The sequence below is a fragment of the Grampus griseus genome, assembly GCF_964374135.1.
Source record: "Grampus griseus genome assembly, chromosome: 1".
NCBI lineage: Eukaryota > Metazoa > Chordata > Mammalia > Artiodactyla > Delphinidae > Grampus > Grampus griseus.
In genome coordinates, this window is record NC_139017.1 from 148,179,778 (window position 1) to 148,194,244 (window position 14,467).

At 56.8% G+C, this 14,467-nt stretch overlaps 1 protein-coding gene across 1 annotated transcript; it reads right to left on the reverse strand.

Moving 5' to 3' along the window:
* Positions 1–6,987: 6,987 nt before the first annotated feature.
* On the reverse strand, positions 6,988–10,205 carry TMEM125 (transmembrane protein 125). Its single transcript, XM_082672519.1, has 3 exons — positions 10,088–10,205; positions 8,654–8,803; positions 6,988–8,413 (listed from the first exon to the last, which is right to left on the reverse strand). Exon 3 carries the CDS (start codon positions 8,269–8,271, stop codon positions 7,612–7,614), a length of 660 nt encoding a protein of 219 aa, XP_082528645.1. The 5' UTR covers positions 8,272–8,413; positions 8,654–8,803; positions 10,088–10,205; the 3' UTR covers positions 6,988–7,611.
* Positions 10,206–14,467: the final 4,262 nt, after the last annotated feature.

A 14,467-nucleotide genomic window follows, 5' to 3' on the forward strand; every position in this document is an offset into this window, starting at 1 on the left:
CTCTCACACGGAAGATGCTAAATAAATATTTGTTGACTTTGTAGAATTCCCGTGGGCTGACAGGCGAGTGGATGAAAGGTGAGGGTGTGGAGTCTACTGTGGAAGACTTTATCAAGAACCTTGGCAGAGAGAAGGACAGAGTCATGGTTGCTGGGGGGGAGTTTTGGGCAAGGGAGGCGGTTTCAAGACGGCAGAGGCTTGAGTTAAGCTTCTTTGGTTGCAAGCAATGGAAAGGAGTTTTGGGGGTGAATGAAAGGGACAGCTGACTCAGGAGGGCAGGAAGCAGGTGGTCCCAGCCGCCTGAGGTCAGGCATGGGACCTCTAGTGCTTTGTCATTTATCGGCACTTATGAGGCTCCATGCCTGGGACTTCCAAACTCTTGATTCTGGGTCTCAAGTATTCAGGTGCTAGAATCTGATTGGTCCAGCTTGAGTCAAGTATCTACTACTGTGGGGCTTCCCTGGTGGCGCAGTGGTTGAGAATCCACCTGCCAATGCAGGGGACACGGGTTCGAGCCTTGGTCCAGGAAGATCCCACATGCCGCGGGGCAACTAAGCCCGTGCGCCACAACTACTGAGCCTGCGTGCCGCGGCTGCTGAAGCCCGCATGCCTGGAGCCCGTGCTCCACAAGAGAGGCCACCGCAATGAGAAGCCCACGCACCGCAACCAGAGACAAACCCACGCACAGCAACAAAGACCCAACAAAGCCAAAAAAAAAAAAAAAAGTATCTACTACTGGTGCAACCAGTTCTGACCGGTGGGGGCAGGCTCCTGTAGTCCACTTGTGATTTGGGGAGCCCACCTGTTTGTTCCAGGTCAGTCCCAGCCAGAAAAGGGGAAGTCATCGGGAACCAGGCAGCCACTCACATGTGTCCACCGGATGCAGTGTTAGCCTTTGAGGAAAGAGCCAGTGGAGAGAGAAAGTGATGGCTGACTAATATAGGGGGGTGCTTGAGGAAGAGGCAGAGGGTCCAGGAGGGTTGCAGTGTAGGGTCCAGGGTGCCCGCGCCAGGGATGAAGCTGAAGAGGGGGATGCCGTGCGTGGGGATGGATTGCAGTGGAGAGACCCAGACATGACTAAGGTGTGGTACAGGGAACAGAGAGATTCCAGAGGTGTGACAGAGGCAGGGTCACATCTGGAAGGGATGGGGGCGGATGGCAGGGGTGGTTGGCAGAACTTTCGGCTGCTGGACGTGGGGAGTAGGGAATCAACGAAGCCACCCTGGTTTCTGACTGGCTGGCTGGGCACTTGAGGAAGAGCAGGTTTTGGGGGAGTGAGGGTTCAATGCCGGACACGGGATTTCCAGGGGAGAGATGCCTGGGGCAGCTGGATTCACAGGGCGAAGGCTGGTCTGTAGATGTGGGCTTGGGAATCATTGACAGTAGGTTCCCTGAGTCCCCGGGAGTGAATCAGATCACCAGGGAGGGGTTGGGGTAGCGGAGGCGCTGAAGACTGAGCAGGGAAACACTGGCGGAGGAGGGTTCATCTGCAGAGGAGCACGTGGCAGGAGGGCTTGGCGAGAAGCCGCCAGGGAGGAGGGGAGCCCAACCCCAGCCATTGTTCCTCAGTCCCAAGACAGCTGACACCCTCGCAGGCCCGGGAAGGCCCTGTGTGGGCCCCAGCCCGAGACCCCGCAGGGGAGGCTGAGTAGCAGAGTGTGTCCTGGCCTCCGGGGGAGGAGCTGCTGGGAACCCAGGTGGGTCTGTCCCCTGCCCTCATGTGTTCCCAAGGTCCACCTGGAGGGGCTGCCCTGCCTGAAGTTCGGGGCTAGGAAAGAGCTCGGCCGTCCCCATTTTCACATCTTCTAGGGGACTTGAGTCAGAACCTCTGAGGGATGCAGGAGGAGGTAAGGGCCCAACCCCAGATTAGAAGTCACTTTTCTGAGCCCAGAACCAAGAAGGGTTGGCAGGGAAGGCTTCCTCTCAGAACCAGCTGTGGGTGGCAGGAAACTTGGACCCTGAGAGCGGCCCTGCTGGATTCCCCTGAGGAATGGTTCCCACTGAGCTCCGCATGGCCGGCCCCAGGCACGAAGAGGGAGCACCACCTGGGTCCACAGGTTCAAAGGCCCGGGGATGCTGGAACTGCTGGGAGGCCTGGCTCTCCTCTGGCTTCACACCCTGATCCCAGCCCATCTCTGCCCCCGGCCCTGCACCCTGTCCTTACCCCTCAGCGGATGGCATCACCTTCTCTTCCCAGGGAGCCCCAACCCAGACCTGACTGCAGAGGACAGCCTAGCTTCCTGGCTGCCTCATCCTGCTGCCCCCAGAGTAAGGCCACATCCATGGTCCTTGTGTGGAGGCCAAAGACAGGGGTCACACAAGCCACGGACATGAAATTGAAGAAGCCCAGCGGAGCAGTAAACTGAGTTCAGAGCACAGACTATCTGGATTCAAATCCCAGTTCTGCCATCTACCTGCTGTGTGACCTTGGGCAAGTTACTTACCTCCTCAGCGCTCCAATTTCTTCTCAGTAAAATGAGGATGATAATAGTCCTTGCCTCGCATCGTTTTAGAAGGATTGAATGAGTGCCGTGTGAAGTAGAGCCGAGCAAGCATCTGCAGGTATCAGCCGTGTCTGTATGGGCACCGCCGGCGCAACTGCTTCCCGGGACAGGTGACCAGTCTTAATCCTGAAGGAGGAGCTTGCCGTGCCTCCTCCTCCTCATCCTCTCCAGGCTGGGATTTGAACTTCTCTGTTTCCCAGGACTCAGGTCAGAAGATCCAGTTCAGAACAGCAAAGGACTTGAATTGGAAGTTCTGATGCCATAGAATACAAAAATCACGACAGCAATAACAATAATAATACTGATGTGTTAGCACTTCCTGACAACCTCCCTGCTGGGCAGGCATCCCATTTTATAGACTGAGAAGTTGAGGCTCAAACATGTTAACTGCAACTTGCCTGCTTCACTCAGCAATAATGCCCTCATCTCACCTCTAAGTCATGATCAAACAGACCCAGCGAAGGAATCTCCTGGTAGCTGGACTTGTTCCCACCCTGCCTGGGCTGGAGCCCCTCTGCCCCGTGTGAATGGGGGCCAGGCAGTTCCAGGTTTGGGAGAGCAGGCTGTGAGGGTAGAAGTGGTATGTCCCATCCCTGGCTGGGGAGGGGACCAGAGTGGGCCGGTCTCTGCCATGCCCAGGGCAGTCTCACATGTCCCGGGGAGCAGTCCAGAAGGCAACCCAGTCAGTGTGCAAGAGCTGAGCTTGTGTTGGTCCCCCGAGGCCCGGAGGAAGCTCCTCGAGGGGGGCCTGAGGTCTCAGGTGGGGTGTGACTGGATATGATGGAAGGACCGCCTGGACTGGAACACATTTGGAAATTTCAGGAACATGTTCTTCCAGGATCCAGCATCCAGGTGGCCCAGGAGGAACATGTGGCAGGTGTCTCTCCCTCCACCTCGCCTGCCGCCCAGTGGGAGCTTCTAGGAGATCCAGACCTCTCTGTGCCGTCTCCAACAGCTCCTCTTGTCTTTTCCCCCAACATCAGTTTAGATTACAGGGCCCTTTATGTCAGCCTCCCTCTTGCTAGTATCCTCAGCTTACCTGCCCTGTCATGTCACCATCACACACTCCAGGTGACACTCCAACCTGAGGCCTGCATCCCGCCCTCCGCGTGCTGTGGAGGAATGCCCCCCTCGCCGCCCCCCTTGCCCAGGCCGTGCTTGTGCTTCCGTTCCTGCCTGTTCTCCAGCCTCCTGCGGGCTCTCAAAGCCTTCAGCAACCTCGCTGTTTTCTTGGTCATTCTCCGCAGCAGCTCCTTAAAATGGCCTCTGCCTCACAGAGAGAGTAGTTGTCAGTTTCCTGCTACAAAACCCACAAACCTTCCTGTCCACATTCTTCCTTCTCTCCTATCAAAATAGCATTGTGAGCCCAACCCTCCACTGTGGGCTCGATCCACCCTCCCCGCCTCCCCGCTCAGGGACTTGAAGACTGGCCTCTTCTCTGCCTTGTGTCTTCCACTTCTCTTTCAGTCATCATGGACCCATCACATCGGTCCCATCCTAAAACTCCTGCAGGTAGTTAGTCACAAAGACCTGTCGGTCCCACCTTTTGAGCATCCGTCGAACCTGTCCTGTCTGACTCTGTCCCAGCAGCCACCCCCACCCTTGTCCGAGCCGCGTCATCTCGCATCTGGAGGTGGCATCAATCCACCAACTGATTTCCCTGCCTCCATTTTTACCCCTTCCAATTAATTCTAATTGTCTTAAAATACAATTCCGGCCAGGCCATCCCTCTCCTTACAATCCTTCACTGGATTCCTCTTGGCCTTAAGAAACTGTACTACCTGCTAGGGAGCCTCTGAAACCCGGGAGGGGCCCAGGGATCCCCCCAGCTTCACCCTTGCCTCTGGCCAGCTGATACTCCATGTTCCCACCACCCAAACCTTCTGTGGTTCCTCGAAGGAACCAATTCTTTTGTCTCTGGGCCCTTCTGCGATTCCTTCTTTCTGGGATTCTCTTCCCAACCTTCTTGACCAGCTGCTTCTCATCCCTCAGGGGCCAGCTGAGATGGCATTTCTGGGGCTGTTTGGTCATTTTTTTTTTTTTTCCTGCGAAGACCAATCCCAGCTTCACACTGCAGCCAGCGAGTCCCCAATCCTATTCTGCTCAGAGTACCCCCCTAATTAAAATCTTTCCATGTTTCTCAGTGTCCCGAGGACAAAGTCCAAATTCCTCAGCTGGGCTGACAAGACCGTTTGACAGACAGGAGTAAAGGAGGCGTGATTTCGCAGGAGCAAGGTGGAGGCTTCCCACCCCACGACCCTTATTTTCTCATGGCGAGCGAGGGAGGCCAAGTCGTCTGCAGAGAGCAGTGTTGGGGGCTGTGAGGGGGTGATGTGGTGGTGTGAAGGGAATGGAGAGAACGTGAGGGCGCTGTGGGAGCAGCAGCTGGCCAGGGAAACAGTGTAACTGGTAAGCTGAGTTTCAGACCTGGTTGAGGTTGGTGACGGGGAATCACGGTGACACCAGGCTGCCCGGCCGTGCAGATCTCTCTCGTAGCTGGTCGGTGTGAGGGTTTATCCACGGAGGGGATTTTGCTGGGAAGGTGGGACCAAAGGTCAGGGGGCTAAGTTGTTGAGGACTCTGTCAAGGAGTGGGTGACATGATGGGCACAGGATCTGAGCCAGATGGGAGATGAAAACAGAACGGGCTGCTTTAGAGGGACAGAGAGAGAGCAGAGGGGCCAGCGGATGACTGGTTGCCATGGGGACCAAGATGGGGTTTAGTGCACAGCTTTGAGCACACAGGCTGGAGGTGGGAGGTTGTGGGGGTCAGCTTTAGTGAATCAGGAAGTATTAGCATTTCCGCCCCACCTGGGCCTCCACCCAGCTCCTACCATCCTTCTCATGTTGTAGTTGGGTGTGTACATGCCGACTTCCACTGCCCTTTGGAATAGGTCCACAGTGTCCTCTGTGGGCACTAACCATGCTCTTCATCTGGCATCCTTCCCAGGAGAGCCTGACATGGGCCTGGCCTACAGTAGCTGCTCATCTAGACATTTTCCTGTGTAACTCTTCCCCCCCCCCAATTTTCTGTGTTTCTGTTTTCCTTTAGTTTCTTAAAAGAAATATCGTGAAAGAGTCTAACCCTGTCTTAGCTGAAAAGAAACAGGATTTATCCCTGTTTAACAGGAGGAAGAGGCATTCTGTGGTCCTCTAATGGCCCAGGAATTGGGTGATAGTGAGAGCTCCCTCTTGGGAGCCTGGGAAGAATGAGAATTTCTAGAGAAGACAGTGCGGGGCCTCAGGAGGGAAAGATTCAGGGCCAAGAGCGGACAATGGGCTAACTTCCCTACCCTTCCCAGTTATAGGTGGGTCTCACCAAGCCGAGTCCTTCATCCGCCCATCCACACCTTACTATGTGCCCAGGCCCGTGCCAGGACCCCCCGTGGTGGAGTCACGACAATGGTGCAGCGTGGCTGGCTCGTGGGTGTGTTGAGGAAAGAGGGAGACCTGTCGTGTTGGGGAGTCTGCACACTAGCCTCCAAAAGCAAGGCGGAACCTCGGCACCTGAGGTCTCTAACCTGGATGCTGGGTGGAGGGTGAGACGGGGACCTAGTTCAGGGTAGAGAGGAGAGGGGCTCACGTTTGGATATGTGGAGTCTGAGGTGCACGGAATTCCCGGCCTGGGAATTCTCCCTCCCAGGCCTGGCAACACTCTTTCCCTCATCCATTGGCTTAGTGTTTTCTCCAGGAAACTGCCTTGATCTTGGCAAGCCGAAAGCAATTTTCTCCTGTCAGAGCCTCTGTAGCTCCACATTGAACACCTGTTAGGCAACACGTTTGTCTGGCTTCCCGGCCTCTCTTGGTGTCCCCCGTGGGGCTTCCTATAATCTTCATTTTGTGAAGCAGCCAGTGATGAAACAGTAACTGGCGCTCTTGGGCGTTCCTCCAGTGGACCTCTGTCCTTGTCACACAGGAAGTGCCCCTGCATCCAGAAAGGGAGAGCGCTTCCAGGGCTGACCCCAAGCAGGCAGGTACTCTCATGCCGAAGCGGGCGTCCAACACCCCTCCCGTGCCTGGAAACCCAGAGGCAGGTCAGCCGGTGCTGCAACTACACAGAACAGGATGTTCTGGTTTCAGAGGTGGGGTTAGGAGCTGCAGCCTCCAGAGAAACCAGGCGATAAAACCCCAATACTTCAGGCTTCATCTGGAGCCAGCACATAAGCAAATGAGGACTCACCACCCTCCCTGCCCACAACACCCTCTCCCTGGGACCAGAGACGCACTACCTTCCTGAGGTTAAGCATCGCCTCATCCCGTCTCCCCTCCGGCTTCCTAGTACCTATGAGGAGAGACCACAGGTCTGGCTGAGGATACCTTCAAGGCACCTTAGGTCAGCCTGAGGTAGGCGCGATGTGTTCCCTTTGGGAGGGTGGCCGGGGGTGGGGAAGCAGGGGGAGGGGAGGGGAGGTCTCTTGGCGAGATGGTGAGATAAAGACAACACCACTAAGAGCAGTCACCACTTTTATTGCACATCTGCCGTGTGCCCGGTCCTTCTATACGTAAATAATATCATTTGATCCTAACAGTTGACGACCGTGACCATGACGCTCAAGAAACCAGGGCTCAGAGAGGTTAAGCCACTTGCCCAAGGCCCCCACCTGGTGAGTGGTAGAGGGGGGGACTGCAGCCCAGGCCTGTCATGCCGGAGCCTGTGTTCTGTCCACTCCATCACCATTCAGTCTCCCTGATAAAAGGGCTCACTGGCGCAGTCTCTGGGGCAGGCAGCCGCCTCTCCTGGGGAGATCCCTGACAGGTGTTACAGGGCAGAGTTGCCTTTGAGGGGTGTTAGGGATGGGGGCCAGGGATCTTCAGGGATCCCAGACCCTTCTCTGCCTAGAGGCCCCGGACACAGACAGGCAGACTGACGGTTCCACGAGCTCCAAGGAGAAGCAGTTCCCTCCTTGTGACGTGGGTGTGTGGGTGCAAATCGGCCCCTCATCACAGTCACACAGTCACTCAGAGGGCTGAGCAGTCCTGGGGACACCCATGCAGTCACTCTCCCCTTGGTGCGTGTGCACACACGTGTGTGCACACACCCTCACTCGCGCCCGGGCACGGCTCTGTGGAGGCTGAGGCAGGTCACGGGAAGGAGGGCCCGGGCTCCGTCAGATGAGGCTGGCGATGCTGGACGTGGTCTCACGATGCTGGCCAGCGGACAACCGTCCTGAGATGCTGAAGACGCTGCCATTCCCACTGTGGTCACTGCGGGCGGAGGGGGCGGCCGCACGGGTAGGGGGACAGTGTCCGCTCACGGCCACCTGATACAGCAGCAGGCCCAGCAGCAAGAGCGCACCTGAGGCAGCCAGGGTGACGCCCACGAACAGCATGGCGGCCAGCGGCCGGGCGGGGGCAGGGGCAGCGGCCAGCCCTGCCAGCGTCAAGCCAGTGACCAGCAGCGCCAGGCCGCTGAGCAGCACCACCAGGGCGTCGGCCCCGCCGCCGCTGCGGAGCAGAGCCACGTGGCGGGGCTGGCGGATGCAGTTCATGTCCTGCACGGCCGAGCTCATCAGCTGCTTAACCAGGACCAGCAGGGCCAGCAGGCAGAGCACTGTGCCCACCGCCAGACGCCACTCGCCCGAGCGGCTGCTGGTGGAGGACAGCAGGGCCACGCCACCCGCCCCACAGCCCGCCACGAGGCCCACAGCCACGGCGAAGCAGAGCGCTGAGCGCCGCGGCTGCTGGGACCACCACAGCTCCACCTGCTCCGCCAGCACATCCGGTGGCAGCCCCCGGCCCGGCGGGGCCCGAGCCTCTCCCTCAGACATGGCTGATCCGGCACGAGTAAGGGCAGAGGGCCGCGTCAGGGGGCAGAGGTACGGATCATGGCCTGGAGCCCCCACTACCTGCGCGGCGGCCGGAGGCCCAGAGTCCTGTTCCTCGCACGGTCCAGGGGATGGTCACCATCACCTGCAGGGGGGAGAATCACACTTGCCATCTCCCTGGCCCATCTGCCCCTTATGGTCTCTCCTGGGAGCCTTGGGGGTGGTCCCTGGGAATCTTCCCATGTCCCCTGCAACCAACACCCCCCCAGGGAAACCTCCTCCCTAGCACTGCCCCCTCGGGAATGCCTCTCCAGAGATCTCAGGAGAGCTCCCTCCACCCAAAGCATCCTCACCCACCCAGGGAACCCCCTGCCCAGCCCCTGACCTCTCTGGCTCGGGCTGTCTCAGTTGCCTGTCCCATCCCGGCTGGCCGAGGGAGCTGGTGCCACGGTGGACGATGGGACTGGATGGAGACCCAGAGATAAAGCCTCATTCAGGATCCGACTCACATGGCCTCAGCTGTCACCGCTGGCTCCTGCGGGGAGGGTTGTGGGGAGGGAGGGGGCTTATGACTTAACCCTTCTGCAACCAGCTGCCTGACCCTGAATCTTCTCTCTTTGGGCTGCGACTCCTCCGCGAGTCAGGATCTGACCCCCAATACCCCATCCCACCTCACAGGCATGGCTGCTGGTTCCCAAATCCCTCTCTCTCTCAAACCCAGATCTCCCTCCCAAGCTCCAAGACCCATAGGCAATTGTCACCTTGATGTCCCACAGGCACCTCTGATGCAACGGCTTCCAACCCAAACTCGTCATCTTACCGCAAACCCACTCCTCCTCTTGTGTCCCTCCCTTGTACGTGTCACCTCTAAACATGTCTCCGTCCCACTCCCTGCCCTCGTCCTCCTGCTTCTGCATTTCAACCTCCCTCCCCCCAACTTCCTCACCGGTCTTCCTGCTTCCCCCACTCTTCTCCCTCTCACCGCACTCCCATGCCATCCTCCTCCACGATTTCTCTAAAGTGGTACAAAGGGAAGGAGGGCTTTGTGGACCCCCAGCTGCAGTCCCTGCCACGGTGGGTATGTGGACGAGGGACCTCGCAGTGGTTCCTCATTGAATACATCCTCCAGAGGCCAGTCAGCATGACTCCCACTGGGCAAAGTATAGCAGCCCGGCCCCTGCCCTCAGGGAGCCCCAGTTTATAGCAGGTGTGTTCCTGTGATGAGTGCTGGCTGTGGGTTAGTCAGAAGAGGGGCTTGGGGGAGGTCAGAGAAGCCCCCAGCAAGTTCACCTCTTGGAGCTCAGGACCCTTATCTGAAAAGTGAGGATGATAACTTTTATCTTGAGAGGTGGGGGCATTAACATCTCCAGGTCAGAATTCCAATGGGAATAGATGCCCAGAGCATGCTTTCTGAATAAAAGAACACAACATTCTCTCCTCCCGTTTAGGACGGGACTCCTGCTTTATATATAGGACGCAGGTCCTGGATCATTCGGGACTATGACTTCATGGCTGTACGTGGGTTACACCTCTGATGAGGTATCCGTCCTCCACGATCCCTCAGCAGGGGTTGCCCCGCACACGAGGTAGGAGGGGCAGCTGCAGGTGCCCCCAAGGGAGGTGGGGGAGGGGCCGAGGGAGGGGCCCTGGAATCAGTCCCAGCATTCCCCAGGGCTGTGACTTCACGGATCTGAAAGTGCTTGCACAGGTGTGCCGGGACCATGGAGCCAGGCTGGGGGTGGGGTGGAGGCTTCTCTCAGGGGAAAAGCCAGTGGGAGACGGTGAATGGTGGGGGTAGGGGGGACCACGGGGCACTCACAAGAAGCCTGGAGGTGCTGGATCCGATCTGAGCAGGCAGGGCGGGCAGGTGGGGCGCTCCAGCTCTGTTTCCGGGGAGGCGCTTCACCTGCCTGACCTGCACCTGGGTAAGCTCAGGCAGGGATGGGGGGTGGGGGGGAGGATCAACAGGTGTTTCCAAGGCAGGGCCTGAGACGATTGGCTGACGTGGCGCTGCTCCTTCTGCTGGGCTGAGGCATTCCTGGGAAGGGAGGGGCTTCTGTCCCTTGCTGTTAGGGCACGAAGACAATTTCCAGACCCGGGCAGCAGTAGGAATGTTGTCCATCTGCCCCAGAGCCCGGACCCGAGTCCATCCCCCAGCTCCAACCCAATTTAGCTTTAGTTCCAGCCTTAAACCCAACCCCAGCCCCAGCTGCAGTTTCAAACCCTAACTAGAACTCCTAGCTCCAACCGAGGCCCCTATCCCACATCTCAGCCCCAACCCTGAATCTCAAATCCCAACCCTGACCCCCCAGCCCCATTTCTAAATCCAATTCCAGTCCCAGCCCGAGATCCCAACCCCACATCTGGCTTGAAACCTCAGCTCCAAATGCTGGAATTAGATCTTAGATGGCAGCCTCATCCTTGGCCCCAACCTTGACCCGTGTTCCTGAGTCCAGCCCCCAAATCCCGACTCCAAGCTCAAATCCTGCCTCAGCCCCACACTCAAACACCAGCTGGCCCCCAAACCCAGCCCCAGTACCTCCATCCCTTGGCGCTTTCCCCTGGGCCGGAGCCCCACAAGCCCCTTGCCCATTCTCCTTCAGAGCCTCAAGGGCCTGACCAAGGGAGGTTTGCCCCACGTTTTGGCCCCCCTGAGGAGGCAGGATTTGAGTGCACAGGGAGGAAGGGGTAAAGGCTTTTCAGGTGGGAAACAGGAGCTCCCTAGCTTAAAACACTTGCAGAATAAACACTTTGGGATAAATGCCATATTCCTTCACAAGGCTCACAGAACCCCTGCTATCCACCGCAGGCCAGTCATTTGCCCCTGGCCCCTGCCCTCCAGCCGGAATGCCTGTCTTTCAGTTATGTATGCTCAGCACTGCTCTGCCCTTCCGCTTGGTTTTTGAACTCAAGAGTTCTCTCTCCCTGGGATACTTACCATGCCCCACCCCCAGCCTTGGTCTGGCTAACTCAACTTCTTCAACTGAGATGTCACCTCCTCCAGGAAGCCCTCTTTAACCTCTAGGCTGGTTCAGGTTCCTCTTTGGGGCACCTATGGCCCCCATGCTTCCCCCACAACTGCTCTTACTGCATGTGCTGTGATTGCCCTATTTATTCACCTGTCATCCCCCACTAGATGTGTGGTTCCCAGTGGGTGCAGGTTTAGTGCCTGTTCTGCTAACCCTCGTGACCTCAGCAGCCAGCACTGTGCCTGGCACATGGGAGGTATGCAGTAAACATGTGTTGAATGAATGAACTGTGAACTGCCAGATGTGGGGCTACGCAGGGAGCTTGTGAGATGTAGCTGGAAAGGCAAGTTTGGCTCAGGTGGCTCAGGGCCTTGAATGCCTTGGTGAGGCATTCGGACTCATCTGAGGTACTCATGGAGGGTTCCAGAGTATAATGGGGACACGGCCAGGGCTCTGCTTCTAACAAGTGAATCTGGCACCACACACTACACGATGGGCGGCGGCGGGGCGGGGGGGGCTAGTTGGAGGTAATTGTCGGCTGGATTGAACCGCTTGTAATGCCTCCTGCTGTCTCTCCTTTTGGTGTGTATGAAATAGACAAGAAAAACAAAATCAAAGTTATCTTTCCATTATCAGCTCACAAAATAATTTTGCTGGACCTGTCCATGCTTCTCTTTGCTTTGCTCGGTGGAGATGATTGGGGGCCTGGTCATAACTCTAGAGCAGCACGGTCCAGTAGGAATATAATACGAGCCACATATGTAATTTAAAATGTAAAATCGTCTAATAATCATGTGAAAAAAGTAAAGAGAAACAGGTGAAATTAATACAGTGAAATTTTAATTTAAGCCCCAAATATTTTCATTTTAATACACAAGTGATTGAGCTCTTTCAGTCTTTTATTTCGTCTTGAAAATTCGCTGTGTATTTTATGCTTACGGTGTGACTCAGCTCAGACTAGCCACATGTCTAAATCTCGCCACGTGTGGCTTGCAGGTCCCTTGCTAGATGGTTCTTCCCCTCAAGGAAAGGTTAGGGCAGGCTGGATCTTGGGGACAAACATGTGGGTTTGCCACTTTGCAAAGCATTATAAAGGAGTTCCCTGCCCTGGGGTGAGCAGGGAAGAAGGGGCCTGGCAGGGCTCAGTGGCTTTGTATTCCTCTTGCCCCTCTGACATTTATTTTCCTCCTGGTCCCAAGGAGGGGCTGGTCCCAGCCAGACCCATCCATGTCCAGCTGTCCTGGATAGAGCTGGGCAGGGGAAGTCATGAGATCCACGCCCCCCTGCCCTCCACCGGCTTCCCTTGGGGGTTTGAAGGGAATTTTTTGGATGGAGGGAACAAAGCCTAAAAGCTTCCAGTTTAAACATTGATTGGGTGAGACTTTGTTCTCATTCTGTGTCTTATCGAATAACTTGGAGTTAAAGTGGACAGGCAGGCTCCTCGCAGGGCTGTTGAACTCTGTCCCCAAAGCAGAGGCTGTTGAGGCAGCTCAGATGGGCGGTACTGAAGGCGGGGGAGGAGGTGGCAGTGGGCAGAGAGCCTGAGGTGTGGATTCTAACTGATCCCTTAGACCAGCAGTCCCCAACCTTTTTGGCCCCAGGGACTGCTTTCGTGGAAGACAATTTTCCCACGGATTGAGGGGTGGGGGGGGGGGATGGTTCCGGCGGTAATGCAAGCGATGGGGAGCGATGGGGAGTGGTGGGGAGCGGTGAGGAGCAATGGAGAGCGGTGGGGAGCAGTGGGGAGCAGTGGGGGGCGGTGGGGAGAGGTGGGGGGCGGTGGGGAGCAATGGGGAGCAGTGGGGAGCGGTGGGGAGTGGTGGGGGTCGGTGGGGAGCGATGGGGAGCGGTGGGGGGCGGTGGGGGGCAGTGGGGGGTGGTGGGGAGCGATGGGGAGCGGTGGGGGGCGGTGGGGGGTGGTGGGGGGTGGTGGGGAGCGACGGGGAGCAGTGGGGAGCGGTGGGGAGCAGCAGATGAGGCTTCGCTCACTCTCCCACTGCTCACCTCCTGCTGTGCGGCCGGTTCCTAACAGGCCTTGGATGTGGCCTGGGGGTTGGGGACCCCTGTGTTAGACGGTGGGAGGACCCAGGAGAAGGGAGAGCTGTAGCCCAGCCTGTAGCCCAGCCTCCCTGCTTCGGCCAAGTTCCCACCTCAGGCTGTTCTCCACCCGGTAGCTAGAGTGATCCTGTTATAAGGTAGAGCAGGTAAAGTCCTCCAATGGCCTGTCTTACCCAGAGAAACAGCCAGAGTCCTCCCACCATCTCGAAGGCCTTCTCTGACTTCACCCCCGCCTCGCTGTCCCTCTTCTGCTTGTGCTTGCTCAGAGCCTTTGCGCTGGCTGTTCCCTCTGCCTGGAGCTCTTTCCTCCCACGTGGCTCCCTCCCTCACCTTTTTTCAGGAAGGTGCTCAAATGTCACCGCCTCAGTGAGGCTTCCTTCCTGTGTCTAAAATCACAGCCTGCCCCCTACATCCTACCTCTCTGCCCTTCATTCTTTGATTCCCTTTATTCTCTCATGTTTCTCCTTAGCACTTGTTGCTGTCAAATATGCTATATATTCTTATCTGTCTGGAATATTGTCTGTCTACCGCCCTGGAAGATAAGCTTCATGAACGGAGTGGTTTATGCATCCTAGCTCCTAGAACAGGCCTGGCGTGTAATAGGTATTCAAGGAAGGCTTGTGAATGAAAGCATGAACAGTGGAGAGAATATTGGTTATGGAACTAGATTGAACTTGAAGGTCCCAGTCCCAGCTCTAGCTCTGCAACCTTAGAAAAATGGCTTAAACTCCGTGTGTCCCAGTCTATTCATCTGTAAAATGGGTACAATAATACTTAGTCTAAATAGTTGGGGGGGGCGATAAATAATATAATTCATCCAGCAAACATTTACTGTTTCCCTTCTCTGGACCAGGGAGTGTGCAGGTGCTGGAGATGGTGGTGGGCGAAAGAGGTCCCATCCTTGCCACCCTGAAAGGCAGTTGGAGAATAAAGGGCTTAAAGCACAGGTGCAACATCAGGTCTTCAATGGCTCCAGGTCCCCTGCCCCCACCCCATGTTCCATGACTGACAGCTGCCCCAGACAGACATCTTTTGGAATATCTGCTCCACTCACAATGACCAACTTCACTACAGGGATGAATGAACCCCAGTAACCAGCATTCTATCCTGTGACCCACCCCTCTGGGTACAGTTGATTGGATAGTGGTGAGCTCCAGACTCAAGCTAGGCCC